The sequence below is a fragment of the Python bivittatus genome, unplaced genomic scaffold, assembly GCF_059951505.1.
Source record: "Python bivittatus isolate LINGU-HERP-01145 unplaced genomic scaffold, Pbiv_v1 ctg000410_np1212, whole genome shotgun sequence".
Lineage (NCBI taxonomy): Eukaryota > Metazoa > Chordata > Lepidosauria > Squamata > Pythonidae > Python > Python bivittatus.
Window position 1 is genome coordinate 5,257,496 of NW_028277067.1, and position 27,228 is coordinate 5,284,723.

General features: G+C 37.5%; 1 protein-coding gene across 11 annotated transcripts in view; it reads left to right on the forward strand.

The window, feature by feature from the left end:
- Nucleotides 1-27,228, forward strand: part of GRB7 (growth factor receptor bound protein 7) — a 136,623-nt gene that overhangs the window by 68,479 nt on the left and 40,916 nt on the right. For 9 of the 11 annotated variants that reach the window (XM_025169972.2, XM_025169967.2, XM_088143411.1 and 6 more), the window contains 12 exons: nt 4,019-4,175; nt 4,707-4,828; nt 5,956-6,036; nt 8,171-8,308; nt 9,166-9,276; nt 10,381-10,479; nt 11,136-11,216; nt 12,981-13,097; nt 14,459-14,519; nt 15,609-15,696; nt 16,050-16,143; nt 16,897-18,263. In XM_025169972.2, coding sequence (XP_025025740.1) covers nt 4,019-4,175; nt 4,707-4,828; nt 5,956-6,036; nt 8,171-8,308; nt 9,166-9,276; nt 10,381-10,479; nt 11,136-11,216; nt 12,981-13,097; nt 14,459-14,519; nt 15,609-15,696; nt 16,050-16,143; nt 16,897-17,043 — 1,296 coding nt within the window. In that variant the 3' untranslated portion in view covers nt 17,044-18,263. Of the gene's footprint in view, nt 1-4,018; nt 4,176-4,706; nt 4,829-5,955; nt 6,037-8,170; nt 8,309-9,165; nt 9,277-10,380; nt 10,480-11,135; nt 11,217-12,980; nt 13,098-14,458; nt 14,520-15,608; nt 15,697-16,049; nt 16,144-16,896; nt 18,264-27,228 lie in introns of those variants that run through there. The other 2 variants (XR_015796614.1, XM_088143409.1) reach the window with 1 other exon arrangement.

The window sequence follows — 27,228 nt, forward strand, 5'->3', positions numbered from 1 at the left end:
CTGACTGGGTGATTTTGGGCTAGTCATTCTGTCAGCCCAATCCACCTCACAAGGTTGTTTGTGATGGGGAAAATAAAAGTGTTAGGTATGTTTGCCGTATTGATATATGTGTATATGTGTGTGTGTACGTATATCTATATCTATATCTATATCTATATATAAGTTGGGATAAAAATATAATAATAACATATTGCTTTCCCAACCTCTTCTATCCTCACAATATGCCTATCATGATGATTAAGCATCAAGAAACATTTTTTCTACAGCACTATTAACTGGGGCAATGAAAGAGACAGTCTGTTGTGGGAATATTAAAAAAGGATTACATTAAAAAAATAACGTAAGAAATTAAAAAAGAAATATTAAAACAGAAATTTGACTGGATTAGTGGTTATTGGATTAAAGGTATTATGGATCAAAGGGAGAGAGGGAACAAGCAACTACTCCAAGAACACCAGACTGCTCTGTTGTTGGACAGAACTGGCCTCTCTGGTCTATATTTAGCCAACACACCAATTCTTAGTAAAGCAAACAAAATACTACTCTGCTGGGCACATGAGCTATGATGATAACATGGAGAGCAGGAATAGACGGTGCCTCACACTAGTACAGCCTTACAGTCTAGCTCCAAGAAACCCCAATTCCACTCCAGCCCACCAACTGGATCAACCAAAGGTTTGTTATGCCTCTTTTTCTGAGACGGAAAGAGGCTCTAACCACATTGGGGGCTTCTAGATGACTCTGTAGTGCAAGGTCTAGTTCCTTGTTTAAATATACAGTGATGGAGGGTAGCACGTAAACTATTCTAAAACAACAGCACACAGTCTGAGACTCCAGTGCTCCATGTGGCTCATGAAAGCTTTGAGTACAGTTCCCAGAGTTCCCTTCAAAAATTGTCATCAAATTAACATTTTGATGTAATAGAAGAGAAAAATAATTTTAACTATATTTAATTCATTATTTTTTAATTTTAATTAAATGTAATGAAGTATTTAATGTTTAGGCTGGTGCCACCCACTTTTTGGAATGCTGCTCCCAGCATGCCACTGAAAGACCACATGGCCTTTACAGAGAAAGTGTAGCGTTCCTGCCCTAAAACATTTGGCCAGATTGGCTAATCCAGCTTCTACCTGTATCTCCGTGCCAGCCCTTTTGATAGCCTGAAGAAAGTGCTTTGAAAAGAAAGCCATGTGTCAATGTTATAAATCTTTCAACTGATTTAAGCCATAACTGTAAGTTAAAAAAAGTTGGACCAGCTGAAGAGCTTTGGGATGGTAAAGGTAAAAACACCTTGAAAGCAAGGTTGGCTCCTGGTAACTATATCTCAGTAGTTCTTCTGGCAACAGTATAAAAGTGGTTTGTCTTCATCTTTTTCTGGGGTGTTTTTTTTAAACTTCCCCATGTAGCCTACCATCCCTGGGGATCTCTTATTCAAGTACTAAAAAAGATCACTCATGAAGCAGAAATAATTTGTGCTGGTGAAACCACTTTCTGCTGTATGGCTCTAAATCTGTAGGTGAAGGTATCTGCCAACAGAAGAGAGAGATGCCGAGAGAAAGGCCAAAAAAGTAAAAGGAGTAGGGATTGGGACAGGGGAAAAGCTGGATTCATCACAAACTTAGCCTGTCTAATATCAGTCCATTCAGACCTTGCCCGTTGTGTCTACTTAGATTTGGGCTATAAGATGGAGGCAGAAAGAGCCCCATTTTTTCTTACTGTATTAAGCCATATGTATTGGAAGGAGGGAGGGATGTCAGCAACATTCAGATGAACCTTCATGCATCATCAGGACATTCGTGCCCGAAATTCTGCCTTTCACTTAGGAACAAGGTTTGATATTCCATTCTAAACTACCTGCAATTGTCAATCCCGACATGAGTTTGGGAAAAGCAAGAGACTGAGAAAATATTGATAGTCTGATAATACAACATCTACTGGCATCTTGAAGATTAATGGATTTATTAGATGAACTAGAGTGCAGTTCTTCAGATGGATTAAGTACCGTGCTTTATTAACAGCTTTTACACAAACACAAATGTAGAAGAGTTGAAATGTAAATGGAAGAGTTAAATGGACATAAAATATATTGAAAAATACACACTGGGTGATCATCATGATTCTGAGAAGTTTCAGCACTTCTTTCCATGTCAAATAGCCTGGGAATTTAACTGTGGCTGACTCTTCAAAAGGCACATATCTCATCCCATCCTTTTTTCAAATTTGCACATCCTATTAGGGCTTAACATGAGCCTTAGAGTGTCTTTTGATTCTCATGTTTATGTAAAAAAAATAACAACAAAGAGAAAATCTATAAGTATATGTATAATACATTTCCCCTTCGCCATCAGGAATTAGAATGCAGGACTATCAATAATTATGAGAACTTGTTCTGGTAGCTCTTGTTTAATAAACTGAACAGTGTATCCTCAATTATCTTTAAGAATAATATGTTTAACTGAGTTCTATGTTACTTGAATAATAGATTTGCTCCCTCTTGTGGAATAATTGTACTGTAGCAGAGACGTTTCAGAACTGACTCATAAAAACATAAAATCAGTGCTGGGTCATTGGATATCTTGTTCAACATTTTGTTTCCAACAGTAGCCAACCAAACGCTTCACAGAAATCTGTGAATGTAGGAGGTAGGAAAGCAGCATCCTTCCTTCCTTATTCTTTGCCTGGCTGCTGCCTTCACACATGATGTATTTATCTTGAGCAGATTTTGGAGGTATGTGAGTTTTAAGCAGTACATTATGATGCATCTGTAAATCAGGTTGTAGTAGCCAACTGGTAAGTGAGATATCTGAATCAATCTGGACATTTTTAGAAGCACAAAATATGGATAAACAAAAATACAATTTTTTTCCTGTAACTTTCATCTGTTGAGGAATTTCCCCCTCTCTTTTCTGAGCAGTTCAACAGTTCAGTTGAATCATGTTGCAATCACCATCATAGCTAAGGATAGATGAATGTCTCTCTTTTGGTTTCTTCAGCTTCCATATTTTTTGAACCACAAGTTCATTCCTGCTGAATTCCAGGATGTTTTATGGTTGTTTTAATAAGTCCACGTGAAAATGCATATATCTCTCATAGTGTATTCTTTTTTAGTATGTGTTTTCCTCATGATAGAATTCTGTATGCAATTTTTGTTGTTGTTAAGAGCTATATTGCAAAATTCAGAGAACTTCCCAAACCGATAACTATGTGTCAATTTGCATATTAGTTTGGGAATCGCCAGTTAGATGGTTCTTCCATCTGTAGCTGACTGCAGAGGTTATGTCAGGCAGGAAAAAACTGAGCCCTAAGAATGAAGTACAACCTATATTAATTCTATTGAAGAGATTTTTTACAGGATAAAAACAATACAAATTTAAAGAAAAAAAGTAAAGAAAAGTGATAAGTGAATAAGTAAGAAATAAAAGAGAAAAGACAGAAAAGAAAAAAGAAAAGAAAAAGATATAAACAAGCGGCTTCTGATCTTTACAGCAGTTATAAATGCATTTATATTTTATCCTCTCTCTCTCTCCCCCTCTCTCCCCCCCCCCTCTGTATAGTTACATTGTGGCTCCCTTCTTTCCATATTCTACCATTTCTAATCATCAAACCCATAAATCACACGTTCACTTTTTTCCGTTTTCAGCACAATTCCATGAAGGGTTTTGACAAATGTAGTTGTTGTCTTTTCCCTAATCAAGCAAGTCAATTTTGCCATCTCTGCAAACTGTGTCATCTTCATCAACCATTCCCCTGTCGTGGGTATTTCAGAGTCTTTCTGTCTTCATGCATATAATAATCTCACTGCAGTTACCATGTACAAAGAACAAAGTACAAGCTATTAGTGTTTTAATAAAGAAAAACTTGGAGAAGTAAAACCAGGATATTGGAGTACATGGATTGTATGTCTAATCGTGCAAGACTTCTTAACAGTTGTTCTCATAACTTTGGACTCACAGGATTGAAACAAGCCAGCCTTAGTAAGTGTTTAAGCTCATTCTCGGATCCTTTTCTATTCTCACAGGTAGTGAAAGTTTACAGTGAAGATGGCACTTGCTGCTCTTTGGAAGTCACAGCAGGGACCACGGCCCGTCATGTTTGTGAGATGCTGGTGCAGAAAACCCATGCTTTGCATGATGACTGCTGGTCTTTGGTAGAGGTCTACCATCACTTATCTCTAGGTGAGGAGGAAAAGAAAGAAAGCCAGGACTGCGAGCATACACACACACACACACACACACACACACACATTCTGTCAAATATATCCAGAAATGTGCTATGGAAATAACAATCACCTTCTTGTGACAAATTACAAAATAACCATGTACTCAAGTACTTGCTTTTCCAGGGCCTAGTCCTCACTTAGGTTGTAAACCTGTTCTGCTACTGGTTCCATGTAAAAGGATGCTTCACCATATAAAATAATTCCTAGGACATAAACAAACAGAGTATCAAGGAGAAAAGTTATGTGTTTTCCATGTAGGCAAAATCAGAACTGCTATGTGATTCCCTACCCGAAATCTAAAATAGTTTAGTCCAGAGACTGTTCGGAGGAAACCAGGTCACAAAGTGGAACCAGATAAGTGAGCGTGATGGCTATCAGATCTTCCCAGTTGCTTGCCTGTATGCCTCTGGCACTTAAAGAGATTCTCCAAATGTAAATATGATGTTAAGTTAACATGCTCCTTCCTTTCTCCCCTTGTCTTCCCCAGAACGGAGTTTAGAAGACCATGAGTCTGTGGTAGAGGTTCAGGCCACGTGGCCTGTGGGAGGTGACAGTCGGTTTGTCTTCCGGAAGAATTATGCTAAATATGAGCTGTTCAAGAACTCACCAGTAAGTTGGAACAACCTTAAAGGTAGCAACGAACATCATTTTATTCCTGTAGTTTGCCATTCTTTCATCTTCCATTTTTAAACAATTCAAAATTTCAGAAATGAAATAGTGTCTCCTAATGCTTTTGTTTAGTAAAAGCTATGTGCTTCACATCTTTCATATTAACCCCTAAAATAGTGATTCTCACAGCATGGTCCATAGATCACCAGTGATCCAGAACTGCTTGCCTTGCCAAAATAGACCAACTATTGTTGGTTAGCAAAAATAGATCAGTACAGTAGCTGAAAACTGGTTCACTGAAGCATACAGGTGATAATAATACAAATAGCAATATGTGTACTAAATTTCAGGAAATTTATTCACCCCAACAAAAGTGAACTTCCATGCTCTTAAAACACAAAATGTTGAGAAGGACATGTTTGTTTGATTGGACAGTGCTCACATTTTTTAAATGTTTATTGAATTGCCATGATTGGAGAACATTTGAGAAGAGTTACCTTAAAAACTTTGTTTCTAGAGAAACTCTTATTTTCCATCTTTTAGACTATATTATTAAATACATGCATCAGAAAATTATTAACTTGCTATAAGAGGGCAAGCCAATTCAATAATCATCCCTTTTATACTGGGTATTGGAGTAGTTACAGAGAGCCAGTTTGGTGTAGTGGTTAAGGCATCAGGCTAGAAACTGGGAGACCGGGAGTTCTAGTCCCATCTTAGGCATGAAGCCAGCTGGGTGACCTTGGGCCAGTCACTCTCCCTCAGCCTAGGAAGGAGGCATTGGCAAATCACTTCTGAAAATCATGCCAAGAAAATTGCAGGGACTTGTCCAAGCAGTCACCCGGAGTCAACACTGACTCAAAGGCACCAAAAAAACGGAGTAATTATAGAATAACATTTTTGGAAACCTGGAAACAAAACTTGTGCAATTTTAGTAGGGGTTTGCATTACAAGTACAAGGGCTAGAAACTGTTTTTTAAAATAAAATTTAAAAATAAATGCATATTATAGTATTCTGACCACTTTTCCCTGTGTTGTTAAAACATCATGTGTAAGAATGCTATGATACAGTATATTACAGTCCAAATTCACATGATTCTCCTGCTTTCCTTTCTTCCCCAACATAGCAGTCAATATTTCCTGAAGTTATGGTCTCCAGATGTCAGGATGCAGTTAACCAAGGCATGTCCCATTCAGAACTCATACAGGTAGTTATTGTTTTCCTTTACTTAAGAAGCAGGTAATCTTTTTTGCTGGAGGCTACACTCATACATACGTGCATAATATAGGCACGTGAGTGTGTGTGCGTGTGTGCATGTATCTTCAGAAGCTTGTGTGTGTGTGCATTCACATATTTATATTTACTAGGCTTATATGCTGCTCCAATCATAAGTGACTCTGAACAGCTTACAGATTTATAGCCAGTAATAAGATTAAAACAATATTAAAAAGAAACCCTATAGCTGCAATCACAACAACATTTCCAATACTGAGGACTAAATTATACAGATAAATATTCACCCTCAGGAGGGAATGAGACAAAGACTACCCCTCAAATCCCAAAAGCTTGCTGAAATATAGGCTTCTGAAGATCACAGGAGGGGTGATTGTGACTTGGTGATGCGTACATTGGAAGGGAGATGCTTTGGTTCACTGTTTTTGCTGTGGGGTCTTTTTTTAATGTAAAACAGATGTATGCAGGCTTAATGCACTATTATTTGATATTTCAGCAACATCTCCCCCTCTTCAAAAATCATGCTACCAAATGTCTGTTTTGACAGTTTGTCAGTGTAATCCGGGATGTGCAAAAAAAGAACTTGGGTCATTCCTGCTTTACTCATTCAGACTTTTTTCAGTTCCCCTTTCATTCAAAAGGAGAAAACACAGATCTTGGATGTTCATGCTTTGATACAGAAAACTAGTTATTGAATCTTTATATTGAATAGGAGGCAGCCAGTAATTCATAGTATAAGTTATATTGCCTTCCTTATTGCCCACCATGGAAGGTAACAGAAGGGATGTATCTATAAAATTTTGCACAGTGTGAATGCATGGTTCATCCTCTCTTATAAAAGTTATTTATTCATTGGAAGCCACTCCCAGACAGAGAAGTAGAAGTATTTCTCTACACAGTATGCAATTAGATTAAAACAGTCCTTTGACTTAATTTTGGATAGCTTTAAAAACAGTAGACAGATTCATAGAGGATAGGATTATTCTAGAAATTACTTTATTTCAATGCTCCTGCTGTATTACACTTATTCAAATGTTGGGTTGCTCCAGAGTCCTAGAATCACATGTTGCAGAAATGGCCAAAATTAGGTTTCAGTATAACAACAAATAAGGAGGAGCAATTTCTGTTAGACACCTAATATTGCATTAAATATATTATTGCTTCTCATATTTCCACTTTTTAAATTAATACCTGAACTTAAACTATGTCAGTTTTTTGGAGCTGGGATGGTCAGTTTTTTGTGACTGGAAGCTGCACATTTAATTTTCAAGTATCTTTTGGCCTCTGGGATGTAGTAGTGATTTCTGGGGGTTTGGAGGGATTTTAAAAGGTGAAAGGAGGCTTTAGACATGCATTTTGCCCTTTAATTTCCTCTCTGCACCCCACTGCCAAAACCAGGAAAAACGTAGGGCTACTATATCTGGGCTACAAAAAGCCATATGGCCACTAAATGGCAGCAAAGAATTTGCTGCCATCTAGGGGATCATCCAGATTTTCATAGATCAGATATGATAGTTCTAGGGGGGGTTTGTATTATTATTATTATGAGGTAGAGTAGACCTAAACAACCATGTTGCCCCAAACCTGCATTTTTGCTGGCAAATTGTGATGACATTACTTGGGATGTTCTGGGGGCCACAGAATGGGTAGTAGAAGCCACACGAGGCTTGGAGGTTGCATACACCTGGACTTTCAGAATATATAATGCATCATTTTTTCTGCCCTACACCTGCTGAAATAGATTTTTGGCTTACAACACAGCCAAAACATCTTTAAGGTGTTTCGGGGGGGGGGCAGCAAACTCTACTCTCTTGTGTCAAAGTACTGACAGTATTACCTAGTTTGGTAATGAAACATTTACAAAAAGAAAACCAAGCTCAGCAAACACCAGGATGTCAACAGGTATTTTAGAAACATTTCATATTCCCAGGGCTACATGCTGCAAATCTAAATCATGCAACACAGAACTCCTCCCATAATTTTCCCTCCTCCCATAATTCCCCCCTCCAAAGGAAACAATGAGGGTTATTATCAAGGAAAGCTACCAGTAAATTTGTAATACAGCCTGAGTCTTTAATTCCATGATTTTTTTGTTTGTTTGTTTTCAGAATGTTCTAAATTCAGGAAGCTGCCCTGAAATCCAGGGGTTCCTGCATCTGAAAGAAGTTGGACGCAAAGTCTGGAAAAGGTTTTACTTTTCTCTGCGGCGTTCTGGGCTCTATTACTCAACAAAAGGCATGTCAAAAGTAAGTTCGTGAGTGCAAAATATGTGGAGGACTCCCTTTGTTTTTTTCCCTATGGACACAGTTCTGAGTGCATATTGCAACAATTAGAACAGTTTTCCTATATCTTATCAGAAAGAAACACAGCCATCAGGACTAGGCACCAGCAACCTTCAGAAGAATGATGTTTGTGTGAAACTTGATAGCAGAACCCAATAATTTGGGACTTGGTGTGCCCAAGCTGAAACTGTCATACAAATCACAGACTGATGGAAGTAAAATCTATACTTCTCAAATTGTATGGGTTTCTGGAAATCATTGAATCTAAAATATGCTTAAGCCCAAATAAAATAAGATAGATAATGCTTGTGGTATCTTTTGCCTTCAGCTTCTACAGTATTACCTCAGAAATCCTTATAGCCCAGTTTAAAGTATTTAATATTATTATTCACATGTTGCTAAAATCAAATAGTGAATTTAAGGAAGTGGTGAAATATGAGTTGGTTTCATGACTGCTATGATGTATCTGTTCACAACTCATAAACATATATGCATTATGAACATATGCACATTTTCTTCTTTTCTTTTGTTTAGAGAGTGGGATGGGAACTACACAGAATGTTTAGCCCTTAAAACTTTTATTTATTTTTAATAGTTATGAAAGCTACTTTTTTTTCTGGACAGAGGAAAGAAAGATACTTTTAATGTAGTAGGATACTAACATTTGCATCAGATGCTAAATTCAGTTCTTGGCCTTGTCTAATCATGCATATGCAGTATATGCAGATTATGCCTAGAACCTAAATCCCTAGACACAACTGCCATGAAGTAAAATCTCATGTGTTAAGTACATATATGTCTTCTTGCCTCCCTTATGCTAGGATCCCCGGCATTTACAATATTGTGTTGACATAAATGAATCAATCATCTATTATATAAGCCAAGGCAAAAAACAGTACAGCACACCCACTGAATATGGCTTTTGCATCAAGGTAAGAGAAATGGGAATTAGTCTTCAGTTCATTCTATCTTTAATCTCTTTAGCTGATCAGATTAATTTAAAATCTCCATAGAATTGAAAATTAAGGTTCAGGTAAAATACACAGAGTATTGTTCTTCAGTTGGCAGGATCCGTCTATAACCCTAACTGTTGATTCTCTGGGAAGTTGTGGCTTATAAAGTTTTTCTTAAGATACTAATGTTTTTGGGGTTCTTAATTTAACTCTTAATACCCAAGTAATTACATTTTATTAATATGCTATTATTAACATCTAATTGAGCTGAGAGGGGGGCAGGATAAAAATATAATAATAATAATAACAACAACAACAACAGTTTCCTTTTAATATTCTGTTTTAAGGATTGCATTTAAACTCCTTTTACACACTTCACATATCTATTTTACCTTTTCCTTTGGTTCTTAATTTCTTTGGTACTTTATAATTTTAGATTTGTATAAAACATTGGTCAGTTACTATAATAAACTTGAACTTGAACCTCTAAAAATAAAATAAAATTTAGAATGCAAGCCAACATTTAAAAACCTGTGATAACAGAGACATACTTTTTCTGAATTAAAATTGAAGGCACACTTCTCTTCAGAATGTATTTAAAAACTAACCATCCTCATATTTGGCTGTCACTCAATATGTTTCTCCACAAGTCACTCTGCTGAACATGCTTCCCTATTAGAAAAAATCCTAAGCAATAACTCAGACAGAGATGCAATAGGTATCCACTCTGAAGTTTGAACTGGGAATAATTGAATTTTCCTGACAAGCCCAATATAGAACTATCATTCTGCTAAGGTTGGTAAGAATAAAGAAACCCAAAAAGTAAACCAAGAGTAAACCACTCTGTGGATATATATTTTGGGCATCTAAGATCATACTTCTTGGCACACTACTTAATTTTCTTCCACATGGGAAGAATCTTGATTTGGGAGAATGGTTTCTGTGAGTCAAAGTACCCCTAAAACACAAGGACTAATGATTTTTAAAACTAGACCAAATACATGTAGAATCTTTTCAGACATGGAAGAGGAAGGTCTTGCCATAGTTGTGTACATTCTTATCAGTTTTTCCTCTCCCTTAAAGCCACATAAGACACGCAGTGGAACCAAAGGCCTGAAGCTCTTTTGCTGTGAAGATGAGCAAAGTCGCACATGCTGGATGGCTGCCTTTCGTCTCTTTAAGGTAGGAGCCATTCAATTTGGCAGTGATGGGAGATTCCTTTCAATGTAAACAGCAACTCCCAACAAACCATCTTCCTCCAACTGGGGAGGAAAGAGAAATTTCCTCTTCCTCTTTATTGCAACCCTTGCCTCAGCAGTTGGATTTTTCCTTTATCAAAAGGTATGCATAAATACAAGGATGCATTTCAGTAGCATTTAGCTTGACATGTAATGGGATTTTCAGTTCTGACTACACCAGTCTTCAAATCTTGTCTGCTGTGTTGCTATATTGCTGATCTCCAAATTGCATTTGGTAGTTTTAACAATATTGTAAATTTAACAATACTGTAAAGGCAGTAAAACTGTCTTGTACAGTTTTTTGTACAGTTTTTATGTTTTTTCCAATTTGATATGTATGTATTATTTTAATGGACTGTGTGAGCCGCCCAGAGTCCCCATTAAGGGGAGATGGGCGGAGATAAATTTAATAAATAAATAAAATAAAATACTAAAATATGTGTGGTCTCCCATAGTTTATCCAGAGTATTTCAGCGATGATTTACTACAGTAGTATTGTCAAACTTGCTACTTTCAGCCATAGAGAACTGTTACATGGGCTGGAGTTGCTGATGGGTTTCCTTACTCTATACATATTAACAATTATTCGTCTTTCCTCAGTATGGCATACAGCTCTACAGAAATTACCAGCAATGTCAGGCACGGCAAAAGGAACCAGCTTGGATTGGCACTGTGCCCCTGGTAAGTATTCTGATAACAAGTCAGCTATTTTTACTATTTGGAAGAACATTTTGATATCTTACGGAGGTGTAGGCATTTTGAAAGTACTTTCATCATATAAGCATGTATTTCCTGAGTGGATGAAACCCTTTCTTGAGTTAATTTTGAATGGGAAAAGTTTTCTGTGAGTAGTGTTAATTGCACACACCCACTCCTCGTTTAGCGACTGAGTTCTGTTCCAGTGACTAGGTCATTAAGTGAAATGGTTGCTAAGTGAACATGTGAGAGAGAGAGAGAGAGAGAGAGAGAGATGCTGCAAAGGTCACTGATTGCTGCTGTCTCATTTGGATAAAGTTCTCTCATACAGCTATGCCAGCGTTACTCTCAGTCCAGTGTGCGTTGTTGTCAGGTGCATGATACTTGGTCATAAATGCGCGCATTGGTCTGAAGATGATTTTTTTATTACCATCATAATAAATACCGTAATAAATATCATTGTATTATGGTCATTAACCAAGGCAGTTGCTAAATGAGGAGTGAGTGTACTTCACCAGATCTCCACCATATTTCTTCTGCCCAGTATCCTGTATAATTCGGCATCTGTTGTCAACACGTTTGTTAGTTTTCTTTTTTAAAAAAGCATGGACTTATAAATATTGGTCTCTAAATGGATAACGTCCATTTCAAGAGTGAGGAAGGACAAGACTGAGAGTGTGCCCAGGCAAATTGCAAAGCCAAATTGACACAGTGGAACCCTTTGCAATCACTGCTTTAAAATGTATACTTATCCTTATGCTAAGAAAATTTGCTTATGCTATGAGGCTCTGTTGGAAGGAATGCAGGTCACTAACACTGGAAATACGAACTTTAGTTTGGGATTTAAAACCTTCTGCTTCAGGTATTGTGAATTTGATTTTTGATGTATGTAGAGAATTCATTTTCTACTCTATCACTGCTTATTTTTTATTTTATTCTGTTTTATTTTTTTTTAAAGTATATGCTGTTCATTCCCTTATAGCTCCAGGTAGTTTACAGCAGACTAGTAGAAAATGCATTTGCACAGTTATTAAAAGGTAGAACAAATAAAAATACCTGAGTAAAGTATTTTTAAATTCCCTCCTAAATTGTAGTCAGAAGGAAACATATCAACTCCCTAGTTTGCTCCCTAGTGTGAAAAACATCAGATTTGTTGTCAGTGTCAAATGACCCATGGTATGTTCAAGAAATGATTTCCTGTTGATGACCTGAAAATTCAAAAATGATTGTACCAACTTCTGTGCTTTTCAGATTTGTATAAATACTTTTTAAAAATTATTTCTCAAGGTGATATAATGAGTTTTATGTATTGAATTATTTAATCATTGAAATAAACAATTTTAAATTTTATGACAATTGTAAATTCTGTTCATTTACTGATATTTTATCTTCCATCTATGTAAATTTTATTTATTTAATTATTTATTTTTCAAATTTATATTTGCTGCCCATCTCACTATACAAGTTTTCTCATGTTCGTCTTTTTGTGTGTGTACAGTCATTTATTTTATTCTTCAAAAGTTTATTCTTTTTTTTAAAAAAAGAAGCTTACGTGTAAACATAAAGCTTAGAATGTAGAAACTGGTATGTGGTATCAGAACTTGCTAATTGCTATTTTAAGTATAATCTCTCTCAATTTTTTTAAAGATCTGTGTAAATACTTTTTAAAGCTACTGAATTAGGCTTACCTTACCATGCTGTCAGTAGGAACTAATTATGTTGCTAAACTCTGTTTTAAAATTCCACTAGCGAAGTGTGTCTGATAATACCCTGGTGGCCATGGACTTTTCGGGTTGTACAGGGCGAGTGATTGAGAACCCCAATGAAGCACTGACTGTAGCTCTGGAGGAGGCTCAGGCATGGAGGGTGAGTCTGCTATTTGTTTCCTACTTAGACATTTCAGGGACTTTGATGTGGAAGGAGGAGAGCTGGGTTAGTCTATAGGGGCAAAAATCAGGAGTTTGGTAACACCTTTTCCAACACACCATTAACAGATCGACTGGGTTTGCATAATATATTTAGGATTAGCAAAATACAATTGCAGTGATGTTACAACATGCCCACACAATTAAAATATGTTAAGACTTTTTAAGATAGCCTGGTTTACGCAACATGTTAAGACAATGGCAGAGTTTCCACAACACATTCAGCCACAAACCACCCAATTTCATTTTAGCCTAGCCAAGCCATGAGCGTATGTGTGTGTGTGTACATGTATCTATGTGCGAATCAACTCATAGTGTATCTTCAAGGAACTAAATGTTCCACAGGAGCTGCAGTCACTCTTAATGACAGGAAGCAGCACCCATTTGTGAGGTCAATCTTAGATGGCTGCTGGCAAAAAAACTCAGAGCTTAGGGCAAATGGCAAGGATGTGCAGAGTTGAGGCCTAAAAGCCTGACAGTACAGTATCTTGGACAATAGCCAGGAGCCTGGTCTAGTAATTAAAGAAAATAATTCTTGTATTAACTAGGGTTTTAAACACTATCAGGCTCCATTCCTAATGTCAGGATGTAGCCTGAGCCAAACATGCAGGAACTTTCATTGTGTCTTTGAAATTCCTGTTCGTTTTTTTATTTATATGATTTGTAAGGCTGCCCATCTCACACTGGTGACTCTGGGTGGTGTACAAAGATGAAAAGCAGAAAACCCACAACATACAATCCTCAGAGCCCATGGATAAAAGAATGGCCCCACTCACCAAAAAAACACACAAACAAAACACATCAACAGCAGCAGAGCTCAGCTAACCTCCTGACCCAAACACCTGTTTCTGGCAGCCCATTATTTTTCCCTCCTGATTTCCTGTTCTCTTTATGACAAGCAAAAAAAGGACAAATACTGATCTTTCTGAACACGTTTTTTCCTTTGGTTCTGCAAAAACATTATTACACAAGTAAATCTGAAATAATTTAGGGCATCTCAAAAATTAACTCATTTATCATATCATCTGGCTTTTGTGAAACTGAGTACCCTTTGTCAGCTCAGTCTGATGAAACCAACCCTTCTCCAAAGAAGCTTACATTACAGTCCAGTCTCAGGAATGTTTTCTCTGGAGAAACTCCCATTCTATTTAGTGAGTTTAGGACAGCAATTTTTGTAGAATATTAACATGCTTGCTCATTGGAATTGGTAAAAAAATGCGTGGCAATTAACCAGGGCAATTTCTAAGATGGCACACTTAAAACACTTGAAAAACCTCTGGCGCTTTTCTTTCTACGCTATAGAAGAAGACCTCTCAGCGATACAGCCTGCCCACCCCGCTCCAGAGCTGTCCATTCAGTGCTGGTGAGTGCCTGCCTCAAAGAAGTGATGTGACCTATAACCATGTTTCATGATCTGCAAAAATTAGCATAATACCTGATGAGTGTCGTTGGTAGCAAGTCAAGGGACGGATGAAGCCTAGTGATTGATCAGGGGAAAGTGTACTCTGTCTTACGGCATTTCCTATAATGGAGCCGTAGTCTGTGGGGCTCATTTAAAGCCATCGGCCTAGCACTTTCCATGAGTTCCAGTCCACTGTCTTGGAACATAGTAGGCAGGATGAGATTGCATTATGGCTGTGTTCAGACTGAGCAGCTTAACTGAAGCGCAGCTGAGCTGCTTCAGTATCTGAATGCCGACATGCATAAAATATTAATATAGGCCAACAGCAAGGGTGCCTCTGAGGGTACGCCAATTGTCTTTCCCTATTTATCCCCAGCTTACTATTTCAAATTATCACAGAACACTTTTGTGCATATTAACATCCTCCTTTCAGCAAGTTTTGACAGAATTCTGCCCATACGGGGAAGGTATCTTACAAAGACTGGCCAACATTATTTTGTACTTCTTCTATAGGGAAATCTGTAGTACCATGATAGCCCCAGATACAAAAAATCCCAAGTGCAATGGACAATTTTTACAATCTATTTACTTGCAGATAAAGACTGCAAGTTGCAAAATGTTGTTTGGCAGCATTGTAGATAAGGTGCTGCTGTAAGGAAGAGTGGAAAATGGGATATAGAAATGAAAGAATTTCCCATTAATTAAACTTCAATTTAACTTAATTGGATTTCATACTGATTTCATAAAAATTTAAGTCTTTTACACTAGTCCCTGACAGATCATTGATCAATGATTTTTCCCTGTTCGTCAGCTCCAAATCATCCTCTGCAGCCCAACATTACAGGGTAAAAAATGGATCCTTCAGTCATGATCCTTAATATTCTTCATTGTAGAAGTTAATGTTTGCACTTGAAGTTCTTTCTAAATGTTTTAAAAAATGCTTAGCTTCTCAAAGAAAAAAATCTTTCTTTCTTCCTTCCTTCCTTCCTTCCTTCCTTCCTTCCTTCCTTCCTTCCTTCCTTCCTTCCTTCCTTCCTTCCTTCCTTCCAGCCATCCACAAAACTCAACCCTGGTTCCACGGTCACATTTCTAGAGAAGACACCCAGCGCCTTATAATTCAGCAGGGACTTGTGGATGGGTATGTTGCTTGAATGACTTTCCAATTCATAATATTAATTATACTACTATTTTCAGATGCAGGGCTTTAAAAACTGGGCAGGATGGAGAGGGATATCATTGCATTTCTTTTAGGTATACCTGAAATCATCCCACAAGAATATTGTAAGAGAGAAGAACAATGCATTTCTCTATCTGGGAGAGGCAAGCAAGGAATCTTAGCTGCCTCTTTCTTCACCAGGTGAACCCTCATGGCCACCAGAAGTTCTGCTAGGCTTTGACTTTCAAGGAAAAGAAATAAATTGCAATAAAATAAATTGGAAAATAAATTGGGTGGTGCAGTCTAACACTCTTTTGGGGTCTTATCCACTGCAGGTTATTTCTGGTGCGTGAGAGCCAGCGGAACCCCAAAGGCTTTGTCTTATCACTTTGTCATTTGCAAAAAGTGAAGCACTATCTTATACTTCCGGTAAGTGAACATAAACACAATGAAGTTGGCTTAGTTGTTTTCATCCATCTAGCCTAGTTTGGTGTCTAAGTGCAAGGCAGGGGTTTTCCTTAGTTTCCCAGCTAAATTACTGTTGCCTCAAGATGCCAGGGATTGAGTTTAAATATCCTGCATGTACTCTTTTGTTGCCCTTTACCTTCCACAAGAGAAGACTTCTATTTAATAGCATCATTCCTAGCCCCTTTTAGTTATATTTATGGCACATTAGGCAAAAACTTACTTTAATTAAAAACTTAACCCTCTTTAATCTGCATTTGTGGATGTGTAAGGAATTGATAGAGCATACAATTCCCTATCCCAGCTAGCTCAATGTTATTTAAGTTTTAAGGAAAGGAATGACCAAACAGAATATGCATATGTGACAAGATTAAATTCTAATTCATTATGGAAAAACATTAAAACTACAAAGCAGGAAAAAAATCTGTGCAGTTCATCTGTCTTTCCACATTGGGAGAGCTGAACAATGACACATCAGGAATTCTTTCGAGATTTGCATCTTCTCCATTGATTACTTTCTAAAACAAAAGGGTGTTGGTACTCAGATCAACTTGTGGAAGTACTGGAAGAGTAAAGTGGGTAGGGATGGGGTGGAATAGAGCACTTCTGTCTGAGATTAACTCTTGAGAACTGAGCCTGAGATCACATTCCACCTTCTTCTGTCCTCTTTTGCCTCTGCTTCTATGCCAATGATTCCTCATTCTTCATGGCTCTCAGAGTGAAGAAGAAGGGCGCCTCTACTATACCATGGATGATGGACAGACTCGTTTTGCTGACTTGATTCAGCTAGTGGAATTTCACCAAATCAACCGTGGTATCCTGCCTTGCAAGCTGAAGCACTATTGCACATGTGTTGCCTTATGATAGACTGTCACCCACTGGCCATTCGTGTGCCCTGATTTACCATTGGCTATGGCCAGTGATGGGATGGGCAGCTTGTGTACAGGTCCTTTTGAAATGTGTACACCAGGATCTGCTCCAAACTTTCAACCTCTCTTTTGCCCTGCCTTCAGCCATTCCTACAAGTAACCAAGAAAGGAACAGTATTTGAACCTTCCCATGAGGCCACTCATCAGAAAGCCTTGAGATTTTTTGCAGAGTCCAAGAAGGATTTAAGGTCACAGTGACAGTACATAATTCAGTTTAGAAGCAGTCACCCCACTGTTGGCTGGTGTCTTTTTCTTCATACAACAAAAGAGAACTGTATCTCTCTACCTCCTGAGTGTCCTTCTCTGTGTGTTCTGATACAGACTTTGCTTTGTCACCATGTTACAGAGATTTTGCTGCATCAATCATTTAGTCTTTGTAATGTGATTGCTGATTTCCAATAGTCTGGATATTGTCCAGCAGATATGCCAGACTTATGCATTGTTTCAAATCCTGATTGACTAGAGACAATAGTGAGATGTAAGAATTGATTCCTACTGCAAACAACTTTTGTCTTAATAACTCTCTTAACAACTGTTATCTGGTTCTACCCAAGATTCTGTGGGTGCTGTCATCTTTGTTAGAAAAGGAGCTCTTTTATTGCTCTATCTCCTCCCTGGTACCTAGTAGCATCACAGTTTATGAAAGTAAATGCAACCTGTTCAGGTGGTGGGCTACAGATATTATGAGGATCACACAGGAGTCTTTGGGACTGACCTGAAATAATCACAGTAGGAAGAATAATAGTTGGGAATATCAGAAAAAGCCAAGCTAACTGTTGCTCACATGAAGTCCAAAGATTGCTCTGGAATCTCTTACGATTCTATCAGATCTCAGATCAGGAGGCTGCCTGGTGGGCAGAATCACCCTGGACTCTGGAGGATCACAAAACCCATGAATTATTCTAACTGTGGGTCCTACAGCAGAACACAGACTGAGAGGTTTTGGTTAACTCCAGTGAATGCCACAGATGAGAAATTGAGGTTGGAAGAGTTGTTTTTTCCTCTTTATGTGAAGGGGTTAAAATATGGGAGTGGGAGGGGATGATGCAAGAAGGCTGTGTAACTATCATTTATGCTACTCTATGAGGCCAGTATATACTGTGATGTTATGTGTTTATATATGTAAGTGCTGATAATAAATCGTATTTTTTTTGATACCTTGTGTTGGTTGCTACATATATGTTTTGAGTTGCTATTCAAATCAAGTTGTGAAAAAAAGCGAGCTAATTGCAACTTTTGTCATGTACAATCAATGTTACCTTGCAGAAGGTAAAAAATTATTTCTGTATCTAAGGCACCAGACTTCTAATGCATAATTAAATGTAAATGTATTTCATCATCATGTTTTCCTATCCAACACAGTGCCTGCAGCAGGAATGAGAGATGGGTCAATAAACAGGCTCCCTTCATTGCCATTTTTTAATTTTTGACTGCCCAGGATCTTTCCAGATACCTTGGAGAGAGGACTAAATAACTTTTGTTAAAACATCCAATAAATATCACATGAAAAATTACTGTACCAGGAAAAAAAAATCTGCTAAGTTCCACCAGTGACTTTCATGGCATCTGTCATGCTTGATGATTTGTTATGATGTTTCTACAAACAAAGCAAGCTGGGTAATGTGCCTTACAAAGAATGCTGGGAAATGCCATTTTCTTTTTTCCAAATACTCTGCCAAGTCTCATGGTTTTGTTTATGTATCACGAGTGGCTGATCCTGGAACTGATTAGGTGGGATTTGTATGCAAATCCATTTGGGATTTAGCAAGATTCAAGAGATTAAGAGTTTAAGTTTTAGCCAATTAGGTCTTAAGATGGCCTTTTTAAAGCCCTTTGAATCCTTTGGAGAAGATGTGAGGATACAAAGTTTTTAGGAAGTTCAAGTCTTTTCAAAGGATTTGTAAAAGTCCCTGTTCTTGGAGATTACATTTCTCTCCTTCACATAGGGCACTATGTCTCCCAAAATTATGCTGATATCAGGTTGTTCATCTGGCATTGGGCTGGCTTTGGCTATTAAACTAGCACAGGATAAGCAGAAGAGGTTCAAAGGTGAGTTTTCAAAATTGTGAACAGAGTTTGTGTGTCTGTGTATGGATATATAGAGACAGTGTATATGCAAACCATCCATAACTAACATAATAAATAATGAAATATATCCATTTTCTCCAATGCAACTTTGCTTACTCCAAGGCAGTTTGTTAGGAGTTAAACAAAATGGTTTAATCAGTTGGCTTTTTCAATTCTTTTCTGCTTAGAACCTCTTTTTAACACTCCTGTTCTTAACATGTATCATATACACCATTATCATTCTGCATCCCACTGACATGTTCCATGTTAACTTCCAAGCTCCCTCCCTATTTTAATTTTATTTATATTTTATTCTTTTAATTACACTGTAATGGAATAAAAAGCTGGTGTGTTATAAAGCAATAGCAAGCAAACAGCAGCCAAACATAAACTGTAATTTCAACAATGCTTCTCAGCACCACATACTTAAAATGTCCAGAGGCATTCTTAGAAAATAAAATATTGAGTAGTTGTAGCCAAGAGTTTCATTTGCCTTCCAAAGTATGGGTGTTATGTGATTGGCTACAACTTTTCTGGCAATCATTTTGCAAGCATGCTTAAAACAAGCTCTCGTTATTCCAACAGTGTCTATTAGTCCCCAAATGTTGAGGAACCTTGTTATACACACTGTGATTATACAGATGATAAGTAACAAGCTTAAGCAGGCCAGTTACAGACTTAGCAATAGTGTTCACACAAAATCTTACATATGGTTAATGATACCAGGTTAGTTATGATAAGCATGTTTGATGGTTAAGAATTCTGTGTATTATACTAACCTGGATTTATATCCAATCTTGAGTTGTACACAATGAAATCAGGATATAAATATAATAAACGCATAAATAAGTTCAGTAACCAGGTTAAAATTTGAACATATATAAATGGGTTTAAGAGTATTTATTTGGCACTGGGAACAAATACCTTCTCCTCTATCAAATAGGTTTTGACGAATTTTACAACATGTTATCAAATGGGAACACAAATTTTGTAAGAATATGTTAAAAATGCACAATACTCACTTTCAAAAAAGCTTCAGTTTCCTCATCCATTTCTAAATCCTTACATGTTTTGTTTAGGACAGGCACATTCTATTGTGTTTGGAAAAGATGATTTGTGGTAAATATTAAAGACCTTCAGAGGTTCAGATCTGTACTTTCAGACTTGCAAGATTCTGTTAACATAGCCTAAATAAAATCGAATTAGCTCATCTGGTCGTGTTTCCTGTCTGGTCTACCTGGGAAGACTGACCTCAATCTTGCAGGTCTGAAAGTATAAATCTCTTTTACAGCCTAATAAGTTAGGGAGGTTCCTTTCTTAGTTTCTCTGCCCATTATCCAGCTGCAGGCTATACCCTCTCTTATCTGATCATTCCCTAGGCAGCATCTCTTCCCCCCATCTCCCAAGGTCATTCCCACATACCATTACAATTCTTCATAGACCATGGAGTAATTGGTCTCCCAGCTGGCACAAGATGTCACTGCTTCTCCAGTCCTAATCCCCATCCTCTAAATCTTGCTAAAGGTAGCTAAAGTTTCTTAGGTTAAACCAGCCATTTTGCCCCCAATTTCTCACCTTGTAGAGAATCTTTATAGATTAAAAGAGGAGGGGTGCCACTTTTTGTTCCTATACCTGTGTCCTAATTTTATTATAGTGGAGACAGTTTCCCATCACCAGCAACATTCCATAACCATGGATAAGGAGGGGGCACAAAGCTGAACAGTCTTGTTTACAAGTTATATTCTTCCGAAGCACTTTCCCTATTCATAGTCTGCTATAAGGCACACAGGTGCAGAAATGGCCCATTTTTGATGTCCTGGATTTCCAGGCAAGATAGCAGAAATTACTAAACAAGAGTTAATAACTCGTCACACACCTGCATTGGCCAAGACTCAAATGCCCTTTGTCACTATGGGTGGTTTCATTCCACTGAGCTTATGCTGGCAATCATGCTAGATTGAGGACTTCCTTTTCAATTAGAATGGTTTGTTCTGTACTGACAGTGCCCATAAATGGGATGTGTAATGCAATATACAAGTAGGATTTGCGGCAATCCTATTTTGCCTTTTGTTATCCATAGTTTTGCTTCTCTTTTGACCCAAGACTGCCAGCCTTTAAGACAGAGCATTTGTCATCCTGCTTTCAGAGATTGTTGATGGTACTGTCTTCCAGTTTGTGCAATAGAGCCAAAGATCCTAGGGTCAAACCTCTACCATGGCATTCTCCTTTCAAAGGCCAGTTGATTCATCTTCAAAGTATATAGACCTATAGAACAGGTTATCAGTAAGTTTTGTTTATTGTTTCCCAGTGCTACCACATTGCATTCTGGGCTAATAACACACTGAAAAATTCTACTGGTTCCAAAGTACTTCTGGAATTATATCAGGAATTTTATCTCCTCTACCTAGGTTTCTTCACCAAAGGCAAACCAGATGCCCCATGATGCCTTTTAAATCTCATGAAATTCAGCCGTACCTTTTTCCATCAATCTCCCTGCTGGTCACAGTCCTTTCAAGATCCATAGGAATTTGGCCAACTGCATTTTTGCTAGTCTCTTGAGGCTTTGGCAGTCATGGTTTACTCAACTGTTGCATTGGCTCTCCAAGATTATCTTCATCTTTGAAAACTTCCCAATCTATTTTCTTTGCTTCGGGGCAAAGAACCTTAATTATCTCCAACTCACTGCTTGAAGGATTTGATCCTACTTTCTCTTAGAGCCAAACAAGATAAAGTCCTCTCAATTACTCAGAAGCCCTCCTCAAGAGCTTCTTATGCAGCTAGGGGGAAATCCTTTGCAGAATATACAGAAGAATGTTTCAGTTCCTGGCTCATTGTGTTTTGGTGTTATTTTCAGACTTCAATCAGTGTGACTTAGCATTCTCCTCCATAAGGATATAGCTCTCAGTCATTTCTTCTTTTTGCATTCTGTTGATGGATATCTCCCCTTTTTTCTAATCCACTGATAAAGCATCTCCTGAAATGAGTTTGCCTTTACTTCTCCTGGTTCCTCCTTGGATTTTTTCCCCTGTTTCTCTCCATGTTGTTGTCAAAATCTTTTGAATCAATATCCACAGCTCCCATTCATTGCTTGTCATCGAAGATGGTATTTTTAATGTGTGACACCAGCTCACCAAGTGGGGAAGGTATGTGCTTTGCAATGGGCTCCATCTTTACATTTTTAGTCCTTTGCCCAGATATCTCCTTTCTCCCAAAGTAACTCTGATTCCATTTGAGTCTGGAGATTATATTGCCTTCCTTTTTTTCCCAATTCTTTGACACAGAGGAGTGTCTAGAGAGTGCTTGACTTTTTCTTGCACCAAAAGACCACTTTATAAACTCCAGCATCTATTTTGGGCTTTTCAAGGCTTATTCAAAGGATAGAGTCCCTTTCCCTAACTATTTTTCAAATGGATCCTAGCAAACATCAAGCGTTGTTATGCGCAACAGTGAGAACTTATATGCAAGCAACTTATTAAGATATTGAATGCTCTTATTTTTTCTGATATTCTTTGCTAATACTTTAATAATGAAGTCAAAAAAATAAGTGAGAAGGTTTAGTAATCCTATTTATTTTAAAAGGTTTTATATCCAATCCACTGATGTTAATTACTGCTTTTTCCATTAAATATAACTGACTAATAATAAAATGAACTAATTTCCCAATCCCATTTTCAATAACCATTTTTTTAAAATCTGCTTTCTACTCTTACAAATGCTTTCAGAACATCTAAAAACAGTATCGCTAGTAGAATTTTAGCATGCTCAACATAATGTACCATATTTAATATTCTTCTAATTGAATATATTTTATTTCTTTTAGGAAGAAACCAGGGTTGATCTGGAGAGATATAATTGCTTAAGAACAGATTTAATCTGGACAATAATGTAGGGCTTTATTTTTAAGTTTTCATTTAACAATGTATTAGGCTTCTATTATATCTATTTGGGGGATTTGTTGACACCAGCTTTATCTTTTATCTAATGCTTTAACTGTGTATTTCCAATGTAATGTTTTAAACCTTTCCCCGTTGTTTTGTCTCAGATTGTGTTTTAAATGCCTGTGTTAATTCTAAATGGAAAAGGGAGACCATGCCTAGAGCTGTTCTGGGAAAAGAGACCACCTGGTAACAGTCTATAAGTTGCTTTACTTTCCCAGATAAATTTAAAGTTCTTGACTCTTTTGAAACCTTTTGACATATCTCAGGTTGATTGTTCAGTTTTTGCATTCTGGCAGATGCTTATTTCTTGCAAAGATTTAAGCAATGTTGTCTTCAGTTTAGTGCAGTGGGTTTCACACTTTTTTGGTCTGGTTATTAATCATTTCTAAAGATTTTCACTCATGTGCACAGTATAGAAAACAATGGTCAAATTACTGTATTATGTAGTTTCATACCATGGTCTATCTCAAGTCACCACAAAATAATCTAGTATTCTCCAATATGGTACCTTCTGCTAGATATGTTAGGACTACAACTCTCAGTATACCAAATCAGTATGGCTAAAAGTTGTGGATGCTGCTGTTATAAGCATCCAGAAAGCCTCAAGTTGGAGAAAGCTATAGTAGTTGCTGCTGGTTTAATTTTCTCCAAGAGTAATAGAAAGAAATTAAAAAGACATAATGAACAATGAGAAATAATGAAGAAGAGATTAATACTATGCTTAACCTGATGCCCTTTCCATGTGGTGACTGTGCTGCTTGAGGTTGATGAGAATTATAGTCCAATAATCTAAAGATCAGTATAACGGAATAGCTGTTTCCCTCTTCAAGTCATTGAGTTCATGGCATTAGCTCTGCATAGTTATCTGCATTCTCCTTTATTCAGATATGACTCTATGTCCCACAATAGCTGGTTGATTCATGCAATATGTGGATCTTTATCCTAAAGCCTGGAAATTAAGAAAATTATGTGCTGCATATTTGCTTGGATGCCCATTTATATCCAATGGGGATGATTCATTGGGTATAAAACTTGCTAACGCAGGACAAAGTGCACATTCTTAATTTAAATATAAGACATTCCACCACAAATATGTAGAAGGAAAGTAATGTAACATATAATTAGATCTCATGAGACATAAAGCAGAGACTCTCATCCAAGTAAAACTAAGGCTATGATAAGTGGGCTGCAAAAAATCCAGATAACCACTAGATGGCAACAAAGAGAGCTCTAAGTAAGATGGTTGTAAGTGGAATGAGTTCTGGGCCCTCGAAACTGAATATGTGGGTAAATGGAGACACCTAATGGTCTATGTTGGTAACTCTTCATTCTTGACTACATTTTGTTAGCATATTGATTTATAAATACTTATTTATAAAGTATTATATTTTATATACTGTACAATTTTCTATCCAACCCTTGTAATATATATTGAATATATATTTCAATAGACAGAGAGAGAGAGAGAGAAAAAGAGGGAGAGAGACATACATTAGGATTTCTAGTACTACCTCTAAGAAGTCATGGTGCAAATTGGACATAGTGCAAACAAGGGAAATTGGAACAGCAAGCAACAAGAGACACTAGTGGCTATATTCACCCCACCTGCCTGCCCAGCTAGTAAAATTCCATGATCAAGTTTTTATCCCAAAACGTTTGGGAGGGCTGCAGCCAGAGGAAGATTGCTACTGCCAATATACTTTGCATATTCACAATCATAGGTTCAGTTCCTGCTATTGCTGGTTTTAATGGTTTGGGCAGAATGTGTTAAGATATGAGTCACACACAGATTTTTTTTTCACTAGGGTCGCTGGATTATCAGATTTTGCTCCCTCTCAGTATCTTAAATGAGTAATATGTTCAGAGCTTGGCACTTTCTAGCATAATCATATCACCTAGAGCTGTATTTCTCAAACTTCTTTTCTTCTCATAGCAGGCCTGTGGAGCAATAGTTCAGTTTTTCCACATACAATGGAGTTGGTTTATCATATTTTGGAGTAAGTTAAATTTATGTCTATGCAATTATTTGCTTCCATAAGATTGCCTTGTCCTAATGGAGACTCTGGTTTGGGAATCAACATGGCACTCTGACACTTCCAAATATTTACTTTTCTATGTATAGAAAGTACATAGAGAAGAGAGTACTCCTAATGTTTTCTGAAGGAAGCACTCTTCTGGGTGGATCTTCAGAGTAATACTCACATAGAGACACAGCATGGAGCTTCCTCTGGAAGTACGATGCTGCTGCTGCTTTTTCTGAGAAGAAATAATCCAGTCACATCCAATGAGGAGATGTAAAATTATCTCTTCCTTCTCTATGAATCTGAATTGTACATGATCAGAACAACCAGTTGTATTTAGATACAGCAGGTAGCCTCTTCAGTAAATGACACATAATTTAAATAGCCATAAGGATACACTCCACTCTGAAGAATTGATATAATTCACTCTAGAACTGTTCTAGAATCAGAGGATTAACCATTTGCATCAAGAAATAATCTAATTTCCTTGGATTTGATTCAGCAAGGATGAATCTAACAACTATAGTTTAAAAACAATGCTTTATAGCTTGGTTTTATGGCCTGGTTAAGACAATATGCTAAGCCATAAAGTGATTTCTTCATTTTGGCTTTGTGCAATGTGTGATTCCAGGCATGTGATTTTTAAACCATGGCTTGTGGCTTCCATTTTGTGTGAACCCAACTGTGAGTGACATAACAACTACAGTTAAGCAAATCATTCATATAATGCATGAACTCAGCAGGTATGTAAGCAGGTGAAACCCTTAGCCTTTGCTATCTGCTCTCTCTTTGCACTATTAATTGGAGGATGAACATAAGAGAAGAAAATCTAGTACATTGTGTTCAGCTCACTCTACTTCCCTTCCTGCTTGTAGCTTGAAGTCTTATTTGCAATCATTATATTCCAACTTTTCCTGTAGTAGTTTCACTGCAGGAGAGATGGTGATGGTGGCCATCTCTTTTGAGTGTGGACTAAAATGTGCATTGGGCTGAACAGCTCATGTGATCCTGACGTAGATAGCCCATGACCACCCATGGGAGTTTCAGTTCCCAGTCACAGACAGAAATATCTCCAGTGACAGGTACTCATTAGACCATGACACAATATTTTTAGCCGCTATGAGGTCTGAGCTCTAAAGAAATGACTGAGAAGCACTGAATTTCCTTTGTGTGACTGCTTGGACTGAAAAAAGCAGATGCCAGATCAAGGCTTGTGGCTTGCAAGGTGGAGGGATCATAAGTCAAATAATGACAATAGTGATGGAGTTTTTGAAAAAGGGCTTCTTTGAAATTATTTTTTTGAGGACAACACAGCTCTTTCCCCAAATTCTCATGAGGGCATGAAGCACAGCCTATTTTGCCACAGTAGATGTTGAAAGGAAAATAAAGAAGCTCGCCTAAGTGTCACCTTTACATGTTTAATTTATCTATTTTTACTAACAAATCTCTCCCCACCAAGAAAGAAAAAACGCTTTGTAGAATTTTAGCAGTATATATTCTCCCTCCACTACATCCCCAGGAGAATGTAAAGCCTGGAATAGAGAGGCAAAATGGTGGCCAGACTGCCAACACAATTACTAGTGGGGGGGGGGGGCGGAAGCATCTTAGTAGGGGGAGAGAGAGAGAGAGAGAGAGAGAAAGAAAGAAAGAAAGAGAAAGAAAGAAAGAAAAAGAAAGAAAGAAAAAAGAAAAGAAAAAAAAAGGGAGGGAGGAAGGAAGGAAGGAAGGAAGGAAGGAAGGAAGGAAGGAAGGAAGGAAGGAAGGAAGGAAGGAAGGAAGGAAGGATTTACTACCTTCTGATGGTGATTGGTAGTCATAATAAAATGTTGGAGAATTTCTTTTGTGATGAAATGATCCCCTGCGATGTATTTGCCTATAAATAGGGTGTAGAATTTGAGAGGCCCTTTGCGTGCAAGGAACCACCTTTGCTTCTCAACACCCATTCCTGGTAAAGCTCTTAGGCAGTATAAACGGGGCAGAGCAATCCAATGGTCACTTCCCACCAGAAATTGGCAATAATGTGCTGCCTGTGTCATGCATCACCACATGCATAAAAATGCAAGAAGATGCTATCAGATCATTATAACATCAACT